Source organism: Larus michahellis, chromosome Z, assembly GCF_964199755.1.
Source record: "Larus michahellis chromosome Z, bLarMic1.1, whole genome shotgun sequence".
Classification (NCBI taxonomy): domain Eukaryota; kingdom Metazoa; phylum Chordata; class Aves; order Charadriiformes; family Laridae; genus Larus; species Larus michahellis.
Genome location: NC_133930.1, coordinates 6,047,214 through 6,060,734, shown reverse-complemented (window position 1 = coordinate 6,060,734; position 13,521 = coordinate 6,047,214). Strand labels below are relative to the sequence as shown.

General features: G+C 37.5%; 1 protein-coding gene across 2 annotated transcripts; it reads right to left on the bottom strand.

The window, feature by feature from the left end:
* Positions 1-208: 208 nt before the first annotated feature.
* SYT4 (synaptotagmin 4) lies at positions 209-11,929 on the bottom strand. Of its 2 annotated transcripts, none has more exons than XM_074570618.1 (4): positions 11,416-11,929; positions 7,780-8,594; positions 6,107-6,227; positions 209-3,660 (listed from the first exon to the last, which is right to left on the bottom strand). In XM_074570618.1, exons 1-4 carry the CDS (start codon positions 11,447-11,449, stop codon positions 3,353-3,355), a joined length of 1,278 nt encoding a protein of 425 aa, XP_074426719.1. In that variant the 5' UTR covers positions 11,450-11,929; the 3' UTR covers positions 209-3,352. The 2 variants fall into 2 exon arrangements, with proteins under 2 accessions (XP_074426719.1, XP_074426720.1); XM_074570619.1 differs by having other exon boundaries at positions 7,786-8,594; positions 11,416-11,891.
* Positions 11,930-13,521: the final 1,592 nt, after the last annotated feature.

Below are 13,521 nucleotides of genomic sequence, written 5' to 3'. Positions count from 1 at the left end.
GTATACAGCAAGAAGATACAAATAAAGAATATGTGGTATGCCTAAGTAGTATTTGGCAGAAGAAGTCTAGTCCACATCTGTAAGAAAAGGAAGACTTTGCAAGGCAAATGTTTTTTGATAGAAGCATGAGAAAGTAGACCATGAATACGAACAAGAGCAGAAATCTCTGGAAAAGATACATTGGTGGGATAATTGTTTTGGGATGGGATGAACAAAAGCAGCAGTTTATTCTTGTCTTACACACATGGCACAACATACAGAACCAGCACAAATAACTTACAAAATCTCATACACCATGCTTCCTCTCAAATAACGTCTATTAAGTTACAACACCATAACAAATCAGGTATTTAGTTACGACAGATCCCCAGAAGTGGATAGTCTCCCATTCAAGGAGTTACTATTTTTGTAAGCTACTTAGACAAACATCATTTTTTTTACATGTTTAATACAGTACGGTATCCTTAACAGAGTTCAAGATATTCACAATGAGAACTGAATACTTTATAAAACAGCAGAATTTTCTCATCTCAGTACAGGTCTACATTCGCTCCTGCCTTGTCTAGTTTACAGATGTGTTACAAGTCGTCTTTACTCAACTTTCCAAGCTGAACATCACTTTAAATGAAAAATGAAATTCTATTTACAGGGTTTTTTTAGATTTAATAAAAATGCTTTTTCTTCCCTTTCCCATTCCTACCCCCTACCCCCACCAACAACTGCCATTTAGCTGGTAGAAATATTAACTCTGAAGCTGTTATCGAAACTTGAAAAAAAAAAAATTGATAACGACTTGTTAGATGCAAAATGAAAGATGATCACAGCCCATCATTAATTCAAATAGGTGTATTTTTTTCTCCTGATGTCAGAATTTTTGTCCGTTGGAGACAGATGACTCCTGTCATCTCATTTGTAGAGTTAATGTACTACTTATGGGCCAATATACAAAACCTCATTTTCTTTTAATTACAAGCTGTCCTACTCTCTTTCATGCAATCACTTTCAGTGTAAAGTTCTTTCCTCACTAGAAACTGTAACAACCCTGATTGTGTGGTAATCACTTAAATTCTCCCAGCCTCCATCAGATCAAACTGTGTCTCCCCTTATCCATGGTCCCATTGATATTGCTGGGTTGACTTACAGGAAGAGTTTTACTCTGTGATTGCACTTCAAACCCCACTGAAGCCTGTGGGCATCTTTCCTTTAGCATGGTGGCTTTGGATTAGCTCTGCTTGAATGTGGCTGGCAAACTCTAGCCCTTAAGCAGTTAATCAGCTTTCTAAAGAAATAATCAAAAAAAGATTCCTCTCCTTTATACATACAATACGCAGGTTTTTTACATTGAGCATTATCATAAAAAGCATGTTTATGTATTTTGAAAATGTATTTTTACAGAACTTTATAAACACTGTTATATCAAACACATTCTCAAAAAACTGGAGAAAATACTGACACAAAACCTGGAAGAGTCTCAACAGAATTCTTCCAGTACTATTTGTCTACTTGCATATTTCATATTTCAGTGTCCTTTACTGCAAACATAATTTAGCTATATGAGAACAAGTAAAGTCGACAATAAATCCCCAATAGTTTTGAATAAGACCTGGATCTGTTACTTAATGAGAGTAATTTGACATCCAATGTATGGTTGTTTTTTTTTACCTGGCATGCCCATTCTGTTACCTTTATTCGCATTGAGCAATACCGTAATTCCCAAGTAGTCTCATTCACTTCAGTAGCATTACACATGACAAAATGACGTTTGCAAAAATACTGAAAATGGTTTTCCACTTTTAAAATCCTTCTTATGTCAACAACTAACATCATCATATTCTTCTTTATATGTATTGCAATTGAAAATGATATGAGTAATATTTGCAAACAATTCTGTATCAGAAACCAGTGTACAAACTTTAGGAAATAATCTGCTTATAGTTGTGCTATAGTTCTGACAGCCTAAAAAATCTATCTGGTGTGACCAAGAGTAAATTTCACTGGTCTAAATGCTTTATTTATATATTTGTTTATGTTACACTTGATACTGACCTAGCCTGGCACAGTTTAAACATACATATATCACAGTAACATGAAATCAGAATGTTATTTTCCTTTACCACCACAAATTTTCAGCACAATCAGTAATGGACAATAATGCATATAATCTAAGTGAAATGCACTTTTCAAGTAGTTTGTCTAACATAATATTGGATAAATTATACGAGCTTGGTTTCTTCTCCTGCAAAAGTTTAAAATGCATTAAACTTTGTATGTTGGGTGTAGTCTTACTGACTGTAATGGCATTACTCATGTAGTTCAGGAAGTTAAACAGCAGAATAAGGTCTTGTTTTCTGTCTCACTATTTTGTTTCCTCTTTAATGAAACACAAGAAGAAACAACTTTTCTTTAGGTAGTACTGCATGGCTTAAAATATAAGTGGTGAGAGGTCATTGACTGTAATGTCATGTTTGTCACCTCATCTCAAAAGAAATGCTTTCCCATAGCTTGAAATGCTTGAAGTGTAATCCTTGCTAGAGGAAAAACACGCAAGCCATATCTAATTCCAAATTCTAGCTATACTATAACATGTGCAGTCACCCGTAAAGGAGCCCTTTTAACAAAACAATGTATGTTAACTTACTCAACGATTTGTGGAATGTGTCTATTTCGGTCACTGTAATAAAACAAGTTTTTAATATACATATTAAAAAATCCAAGTGTAAATAATTATACAGTATTTCCACACATAAAACAACTAGTTGCGCATGATATGATATGTGAAGCAAATTGCTGAAAATCTCTTCAGTCTTTGGGATGATCAAAGTATAAGTAACCAAAACTTATAAATAATGATTGAATTTTCATAAAAGAAGGTTTTTGATGGAGGGGCAGAAGGATTTCCCCTCCTACTCACCCTCATCGCCCATGGCTTTTACAGACTCAGCCCCTTCCTCCAATATGCCAGAGGTGTTTTTTTTAGATCTACCAATATATTTTAATGAGGTTATCTTCTTCTGTATAACAGTAATAATAAGTTTTCCAGTGACTTTTTCATAAAACATAGTGTGTTCTTATTGAAGTTTATACTCCTTCAGAAGTTTTAGGCTATTTAAACTCCAGAAGAATATGAATCTCATCCAATTATGTTAAATTCCAATGAAATAGAAGTTCCTTTATTTACTGTGAAAATTTAGTTACCTTCTGTTCTGATAATTCAATCCAGCTTTTATTCCCCCACCCCCCAAAAAAAAGTCCTGTAGTTACAAGCCTGTAATTATACATAGCAAAGAAAAAAAACCTGCTCCTTGCCTATGGAAATATATGTAGTTTTCAAGTTCTGACCCTCTCTGAGCTGCTAACCGTCACACAACATATGCCATTTGGCAATTTGTCTCCTAGGATATTCACAAATTTCTTTCCAGTGCTCTCCACCTGTTCCTTCTGCCGAAGATCCCAAGGTTAGCCGGCCAATGACCTCATTCCTTGACCCCCTATCTGAATCTAAAACCAAAAATTCAATGCTGATATCATCAAGGCCCTCACAAGGAATGTCAAAGACAAACAATTCATTGAACACGGCATTGGGGGTGCATTTCTTCACATGGGTTTTCTTTTTAGAAATTCTCTTCTTAGCATGGTACAGGTTCACTTTGACGTAAGGGTCTGCAAAGAAAAGAAAGAGCACAGATTAGTTATTGAGCAGCATCATTTAGAAATTCCTTGATCTAGTTAATGGTAAATTTTATAAGTTAGCAACATAATTACATCACAATAAGGAGATGTTTCAATTTATTAAAGATGATTCATCTCATCCAATGTTCGTGTTTACGCCTGAATTGCTCCCTTTAAGGTCCTTTATGATAATGAAAGATGTAATCAAGATAGACAGTGAAATTTAAGGCATGATTCATCTGACCAAACAGACGTCTCTCCTTCATGAGATAAATCCTGCCCTGTGGTCCATTAACCCTAGCAATATCTTTACAAAATTCTAATGGACTCTGACAAATATGTATCATTACATATTTATGTGCAACAGAAATCTGCTTTTCACGTCTTCTACCAGTAGGGGATAATCATTAGTGTTAATAAGACTTACGCAAAGAAAAGCCTCAGAAAGGAAAGAATAAGCTCATGCTGAGACAATGGATGAATGGACATGATTCATTTCTGTTGTGGTTTTAGCAAAGTCAATTAGCTTGATTAAATTGCTCCCACCAATATTCATTGAACAAATTTAACACTAAACTTTAAACGTAAGGGTGTGTTTGTTGTTAGGATTTGTGCTTGATTTTATGTCTGTACTGTACTGCTATTGAAGAAGTTAAGGGAAAATGTCCATATTTTTAGCTGCCAACCAGCTTTGAGTGTTTGTGTTCCTCATAATCCTTTCTACTGAACCCAGTCAAGCAAGAGAGTCTATGTAAACAATCAGCTAATAAACATCAAGAACAGCTGACTACTTTTTTTAAAATTAAAATTAAAACTGAACCGTATTTAGAAACGCTATACCAAACTTATGAGACTGAAATGGTCAGATGATGAAAAGGTTTTTGTTTCCTTGAGCTGACATTAATTTAAGAGCACTAAGGCATGATAGAATACATCTTCATTTCCATACCCGATCACCATAATACACATTTTAAAAATAGGGTTTAATGTTATTAAAATGGTCATTTGCTTTGGAATGACTATATGCCACACAAGCATTAAAAATACCAGCATCAATATCCATCAGTGGATTCACATTGATGCTCATTTCTCTTTAAAGGACATTTTCTTACTGTTACTTCTGGCCATCTACTAGATAAGGCTAGAATGTTCCTCTTGATTTTATTAGATCTGTTAGGAGACCTCAACACCAGTGATCAAGGAAACCAAGGAGTTTGTGGGAATGGAACAACTTCTGAGTAATAAAGTTCCCGTCTTCCTAAGGAGATTATGCAATTGTTTCCTAAGGAGTTATGCAATTGTTTAGCTGATCCCATAGAAACATCATTTCACCCTCCTTCTTGTCCAAGATTTATGTTGGGCTGTGGGGAACATCATAGAGGAAATAAAGACTGTTGTGAGTACAGTATGTAGGAGGATTTCAATGGAACTCCACCCTATAAATAGGAGTTATCTATAGCTTTGTTGTGTTGGATACAGGATGAGTTAACTTTCTAGGTAAATTGCAGTATTTCTTGGCATGATAAGTAGAAAGACTGTATTATTGGCTGTACTAATTATGATTCAGTGGTTCCCAAAACTACTTCCTCTTCTGTTCCTTTTAAAAAATCCTGTGAAATGAAAGAGTGGTAGTCCTATAATCAACAGCAGTACAGTCTTTTGCTGTGTACTGTTCTTTTTTGTATAGGTTGTATAGTCTTTTGTTTGTACAGTTTTTGTGGTGTACTGTTCTTTTTGTGTCATCTTATTGTTTGTATATTGTACATTAAATTTTATTCTGTTATTATGTTATCTGGCATTAATGTGCATCTAAGTGCAATTCTAGTGTTGGTTTCAAAGGAGGTTCCACAGAATGCAAAACAGAACAAGGCCAGGAGAAGGGAATACAAAAACTGCTCCTTCTTAGTGCATTCCAAGTACAGCTCATGACAAAGCATGTGTGTTATGTTACAACCTGCTTCCAGCACTGACATAGTTCACCTTTTCACCTTGCCAAATAAATATTAGTGCTCAGTGGGCCAAATTCGGCACAGATGTAACTGGTTGCTTTTCTTGCTGCTCAGCTGAAATAAACCATATGATGATCTCACTCAATACTGATCTTCTATAAATAAACTGGGTTTTTTTGTCACAAATAAAAGCTTTTATTGTCTGCAAACAACATCCCATATATATGGCAGATGCGATCAAGAAAATCACAAAACTCATTGGTTTCCACTGCTAATAGATGTCATGGTTTTTTAACATGTGATTGAAAAACAAATTTGTAAAATACATACCCTGGAAAATAAAGCAATGATATGAACCTAGATATGAATAAAATGAATAGGCTGCAAATAATAAAGGACTATTTTTAGTCTTTGAAATGCCACATTTCAGCTGTCTTCTGTCTGTTTGTTTTATATTCTTAGAGCATATTCATTAGTAAAACCATTACCTGATAATCCTGAGACATCAGATTTAGGTAGATGCCTGGCTTTTAAAACAACCACAGTGAGCGTGTTTGTTGTAGACTGATAACAGAGAGAGATCAGTAATTCTCCACGCCCAGATGATTTCTAAGGAAATGAAAGAAAAAAGAAATAAGACTATTTATAAGCAATTACATTGACCAAGCTTTAAACCAGAAGAAGATTTATAAAATGCCACATAACTGTATGTTCTGAAATGGTGCAAAAGGATATAACTTATGGAGTTATACTGCGTTACATAGCAAATATCATTTCCCTCTACTGTAGTTATATATATCTTCTTATGGTTGGTTATTAGACTGGACAAAAATAAATAATAAATAAGTGAACGTATAGGTTGACATGACATCATTAGCTTCAGAGAGTAGAAATGAAATCCTACATCCTGAGAAAAAAATCTCAGTGAAAGAGATATCAAGCAAAACAAAAATTCTCTACAGATATATTGAAAAAAAAATAATTGAATAAAGGTAAATTAAAAAAATCTTCAGTAAAATGTTTTTAAACAGGAAGAATTCGAACAGTTGGTGAAATCTTATCTCTGACACTTTCTAAAGTAACATAATATACATGATATAAAGATGAGATCAAGGACTTTCTCTATGATTATTAGATTTGAATTTGCAGGAGTAGTTTATTTCACATAAAGGAGGAAGGCAAGGGAAACAACCAAAAATAATACCTCATATGCCAGAAAACCCAATGAGTTATCAACAAAATATCGGTGACATAGTTATAGTTGGTGTAATATAGCAATAGAATTGCAAAATAACAGTATTAGTTATAGGTATGTTGTCTGGTAGACATTTATTTGATTTGGCAGCATGCTTGCTCTTTGAAAACAATCAAATTGAAAGTCAATACACATTCCACTTCCTTAGTAGAGATTAAGAGACGTGTGTGTGATGCATGTGCATTTCTGTGGTTCAGCTGTGATGGTTGTAAATGATCTTTACGTTCTGAAATGAGACAAAATGATATAAAATATTTGTAGCCCAGTGAAGTCAATATTTTGCCATTGACTTCAGTAAGGCTTTGCCTTCTTCCTCATGTCTTGCTAACCTTAGTAGGGCTGCGGAACAATTCTTGAGAGACAAGGTAATAACAGCACTGAAGTGCAGGAACATACTACTGCATCAACAACATGGTCTCTAACAGGTTACAATTCCTTAACTAAAACTACTCTGCATTCTTTAAGAATCTGCTATAAAAACCATGTACTCGAAGTGCAAGATTTACATTGACTTCAATAAAATTTAAGAAAGAGTGATTTCAAACAGAAAGGGGCCGGGGGGGAGAAGGGTAATAATATATAAATCTTTGCATTATTTCCTTTTAAAGCAAATTAATGTGGACTGAGGCCACTTGAGCTAATGTAAATGGGTCTACTCAAACCTGCTGGACCAGCTGAATAAGGAAGTAGATTTTAGGACATTAGCAATTTGTTGCAACATGCTCATTGTAATGTTCTTTTATTACATTTGTGTAATTGCATCCTCATACTGCCATTATGAAAATATCTCAATGACTTGCATGATGAACTTGTTCCCTTTTCTTTCCAAGATGCTAGCAGCTTTACATAAGAATCATAGCTAACACTAGCACAACACTTTTAAAGTTTAAATAAAAAATATGTTACCCTAACATTTCTTTTGATGATCTCTCTGTCCATTAGCAGCCTTCCTTCCGACAATTCAATTCCTGCGAGGGGAATGAGGACTTCTCCAATGACATCATCTCTGGAAAACCTGTCAAAGCTCAGGATCATAAAGTGCAGTGTTAAGTCTTGAATTTGGCTATAGGGGATTCCATAAAACGTGAAGGTCTCATCAAAAGCTGGATCTAAGGTTTTTCTCAGCACTCTGGTTTTCACCTTGTGCTTTTTCTCAGGCAGGATTGTCATTTTGATGTAGGGATCAGAAGTCATTGACTGTTCATCCATTGCTGGCAACCCACGTGCTTCTTTGATGTTCACTACAAATGCCTTTTTCTCAAAGTTGTACTCTAAGGAGAAAAAGAGAGTTCCTAACTTGTCTTGTTTATCTTCAGATGACAGGGAAGTGATGGATTTTAAACTATCAGGGGATACTGAGTCTTTCTTCCTTTCTGCAAAGTGCTTAGGAGACAAATTTTCAAGACCTGGAGAACTCTGGATTTTAGGGGTTGTTTTGGGGAAGTTGCCATTTAGATCTCTCTTCTCCAGATCAAGATGGAGAGAATTCTTTGGCATTGCTGATTTGTTCTTTGCTTCATTTTTATCATCTGCTCCAAACTTCTTCTTACTGTTGAGATTCTCAGGGTAAATATCAACCCCCTTCAGAACATGGACAAACTTATATGGAGGGGTCTTATTGGATTTGGAAGATTTACGTTGACAGCAGATCCAAGCAAAGAGGGAGACAGAGAAGACAAGGCCAAATGCACTAAAGATCCCAACCACTGTAGGAATTTCATCTGCAAATCAAATAAATAGCAACAAGTACATAAGAAGCAATGCCTTGGTCTCTTTGTGATATTTAATAAAGTAATAATTTACTAAAACAAACTGATACGAGACGGTAATAGCAGCAGAATCGACAGACTGAAAGTGCTTTGCATTGTACATATTGCTCGCCACCTGCAGGCATGAGTGTGTAGTCCCATACAAAGGCATGCTTGTTATGTTAGTATTTTTCCATACATAGAGTGTTTGGGAGGAAAATACTATTCCCATCCTAAGAGTAATAACCATTAGTAATTGCTCGACTATCTCATCCCTCTGTGTGTAGTTTTTGAGTTTATATGTCTGTGAGTAATACCAGATCTCAGAAGGTTTCAGCTTTGAGTTTATGAAGCTCTGTTGGTTAGATAAAACAGATTCTGAAATACGCATTACTTATAGATACATTGTCTGCTTTTCATACTGCTTCTTAGCATACTTTGTACACTCAATTAACTCATTTTTTATGGTCTGATCCCATAATTGCCTGGAGGTATGTCTTGAAAGAACTGAGTTTAATTGGAGGCTATAACACTCAACAGTTTCAATGGGATTTTCAACACTTTGCAGGGTGAAGTCTATAAAGAAAATTTAGAATAATTATATACCAAGTGTCTTTTTCAGATGGATGTGAGTGACTTTGGGCAGTCACATGTGAGTCCGAAGCCAAAAATGATTAAGCATATCCTTGACAACCACTAAGCTTTACATTTAAGACACTATGAATCAAAACTACGCGGAGTTTATGAGAAAGGTTACTACTTTTTAGGAGTATAAGAAAAACATTAAAACATAATTCTCTTCTACTTTAATATGAATCCTAGGCTTAAACTGAACAAAGAGAAAACTGAGCAAGTGTTATAACCTGAATTGTCATGTGGATACATTAGTTACATATAGAGTATCATTAGCCCTTCAAAGCATGCATCGAAGGGGCAAATGAGCACAACTAATTGGAAATCCAATTTTGCCCATAAGTAACATGACTTAGTGAGTTTAAACCTCCCACAATGTAACAATCAAAGCTTAATCTTTACTCCCTGCAACAGTGGAAGACCAGTAGCCTGTTAATGGATGACATTGTTTATACATAAAGGCAATTGTGTAACAGTTCTGTTTCTCACACAAATGATTAGCAGATCGTTCTGGATGAGAAAAATAAAACTATCCCCCTCTATGTATTACTAAATCAGTTTCATCCAGGTAAAAGCTGGTCAGATAGCCACTATACCTTTGCTTTTTAGTGGGATAACTAAAAAAAAAAAAAAATACAATACCGTCAGAGCAAAGTAGGACATAATGTTCCAGCACAGAAAGGATCAGGCCTGGCTATTAATTTCTTCTGATAATATTAATCTCACTTTCACTTTGCCTACAAGCTGTATCAGTCTACATACTTAATTGTAAGAACTTAATGAAATGACTGAAAATTATATACATAAGCAAAAAGTATTTTTTCAAAGTTAAGTACATGCCTCTGAGTTTCAAGAATTCCCTGGGCTGCAGAAATTTAAATATACATGGTATACAGGTACAAAGCAAGGATTAATTGGGGGGGGGGGGGAATCAGAATAGTTTAATAGCTTTTAAGAATGATTTACACATTTACAATACTTTTTCATTAAATGACAGACTTTTTACAGTAATGGAAATTATGCCATATTTTAATTCTACAGCTACTGAAGGCAGTGGTAGAATCCATTTGGTGTTTAAAATATTAATTATCTTCCTTAAATAAGTAATTAGATAAGCATGATGTCACAAGTGGGGTTAGAAACATCAAGTGGGTGGGGTAGGAAAGAAGATGTAATGGTAGCAAAAATGGTTTTATATTTACAACTTACTATGTTGCAATCTGAATTTCTTGCCGTTGTCATAACGTAAGTCAATTGGTTAACATTCAAGGCAGTGTATTAGTAGGAAACATTACCATTTGATTCTGGGTGAAGTTATTATTTCAGTTAAGTGATATAAATCTGGAGTCACTTCACTTAAGTCAGTTGAATGATCCTTGAATTAAACCACTGCTAAAACAACTATAATCTAGGCTAGAGTCAATATTTGTAAAGCAGAGTTCAGAAACACTTCTACTTACTGGTTTTCTGAGTAAAGCTATTTATGTACCTATCCTGTAAGTGCACATATATGACTATTTCTGAAACTTCTAGTATCAAAGTTAATCACCATATATCTAGTGTATAGAAATAACACAACTGTAAAGTCCTTGTTATTATTGCTATTCTGATTGAACCCACGTTGATCAAGATGCAGCTGTTTAGCCATAAACACTGGGATCCTGTATTTTCATCTTCCTACCAATGCCCTTTACAAGACCACCTTTCACTTTAACTAATGGTTGACAAGTCTTTCTCTACAACAAGAAAAAAAAAATGACAATTATTCCAAGAATGACTTGAACAAAGATTTTCTGTTTTGCACAGGCTGCATTTACATCATTAGAATCTGAAGCCACAGTACTTTAACCAAGACAGAGAAAACAGTCTCAAAACATATGTGATCTGAAAACACACCTACACAAACATCTTCATCTCTCCTGGTGCTTTACCAAGGGGGACCGGGTAGGGAGGAAGGACGAATGAGACAGATAAGGGAAAGAAAGCAAATTCACAGAACTTCCAAGACTGAAGAGAACTGGGGGAAATCAGGTTTCTCCCAACAAGCTGCGTGCTGGGAGGCGCAGGGTGGCTCAGCGGAGGCTGCCTGCGTGCACTTCGCCTGGGGAGGGGAGCAGCCCCCAGCCCGGCGGGCGGGGAGTTGGGGCCAGGACGTGCTTACCGAACTGCTGCCGGCTGGCCGCGATCGGAGCCATGTTGGCGGCGTGCGCTGTCCGCGGTGTTGTAGCAGCTGTCCGCGGTGCTGGAGCTTCTGTCCGCGGTACTGGAGCCGCCGTCCGGGAAGCAGGAGCCACCTCCCCGGGTACCGAGAGACCTGCCCGGAGCCCCGAATGCGCTGCGCTCCTTTTCCCTCCGGCTCTCCGCTCTCACAGCGCCCGGGCAACCGTCTTTTCGAGCGTGATTTAAAAAACAAAAAAACCAAAACAAACAAACAAACAAAACCAACAAAAAAACCAACCCCGAGACACGAGCGGTGGGGAAGGTGGAGGAGAAGGCTGCAAGGGGCTGGAGGAGAGGGGGGAGGGGAAGCCGCGGTCCTCCCCTTTGCACACTGATTTGCAACCCCCTTCCTGTTTTGGCTCTTCTGAGTAGCTCCGCTCCGAGGACTGAAGACGTGGTTGAAACCCAAATTGACGCAATCCTGACGCTACAGGGCTGAAATCAGCACCTTTCCCACCTCCCATCCCCCCTCCCCAGTCACCACACCCTCCCTCTCTTCCTCTCTCCCTCCCTTCCTCTCCCCCCGATCCTCTTTCTGGGGACTCAACACGCACTCATTGATTATTTTAACTGCCCTGCTGCAGGATATGAGCTCCCACCCTCCAATGGACACAGACAGTGAAATGCTGATGTCTATGATTCAGTGTACCTTGTGTAATACACGGGTGTGTCTGTTTTGCTTGGGTAAGATTTACTTATTTCCTTATTTATCTATCAACTGAACAGGCTACAACAACATGAGGGAGATGCCAAGTCAGATGGTCCAGACACCCTGGCTCCAGCTGCAAGGCACTTATTTCTCCTATGACTGATGTGATACACTTACTGGATTTGAATCATGAAAACTCACAGTACGCCTTCTCCCTGTCCCTCCTCCCTGCTGCTTCTCACCATCCACCCCCACAAAAACACTCAGGCCCCACTCTGGAAATCTTCTTGACCTTCCTGTATGTCTTGGAAAGATCTGGATCTACCTAGATACTTCTGGATTTTACCAGGTTTAGATGTCTGATTCCCAGTTTGGACCAAGAACATGGGGGGAGGCAGGGGAAGGCTGGCAAGCAGAAGGAATGGGGGGAAACAGAACAAGAAAGCAGGACTGCCTGTAACTAGAACTGATACAGCATATAATAACCTGAGCTAAATCCTGTGCAACACAGCTGCAAAAGCCAGCACCTGGCATCTGACCCCTCCTGGATTCAGAAAGAATCATAGAAGCCAAGTTTGGAGCTCAACTGCTAATTCTGCTGCATAAATGGAAAACAGGTGTTATTGCTCTTCTAAATAACAAAATCCACGTACAGGCACAGTCTGGCATGTCCCTGCTCCACGATGGGCTACTTGGAAGCTAGTGTGTCTTGGCCCATTTTAAACCATCTTCTTGCTTTACAGTGAAGCCGTTGAAGCTCCTTGGATTTTAGAAAAAAAATAAAACAGGACAGCCAAGGAATCGTGGCAAGCTAGTATCAAAACACAGCCGAATGAAATGCCTGTCTTATCCTGAGAGTTGAAAACCTATTCGTTAATATTGGTTTCGCTTATCTGCTTCTGTTACACCTTCAGTAACTTGGCCTTGGCATGCACCTGCACAAGCCTTCCTGGAACAGCCGTATCCACTACCCCAGTCTTCATTATATCCTATCCCATGTAATGAAACACAGAGAATAGCTTGCCACCACTGTTCCTCTTACAAATACCTGGATTACCATGGTCTCAGGTATTAGAAGACTGCAGAAACTGTTGTTTAGCTCTTGTTTGTGTTTTGGCAGCACAGTTTGATTTGGGATGTTTGGGTTCACATGTTGGCACCAATCCAAGCCAATCTGTCTCAACTTCTCTCTTCTTTCTGGTTCCTTCCTCCCAGCTCTGCTATCCACTTCTGTTGCACTGTCCAAAAGCTAGACTTGCTCAAAATGTGCATCCATTGAAAGTAATTACATTTGATTTTAGACCACATTCCAGGTATATGAGCCTCCAGACATAACTGAAATAAGCAAGATCCTTAAACAAATTTAGAGTTAAACATGTTTAACTGGGATGTTAAACT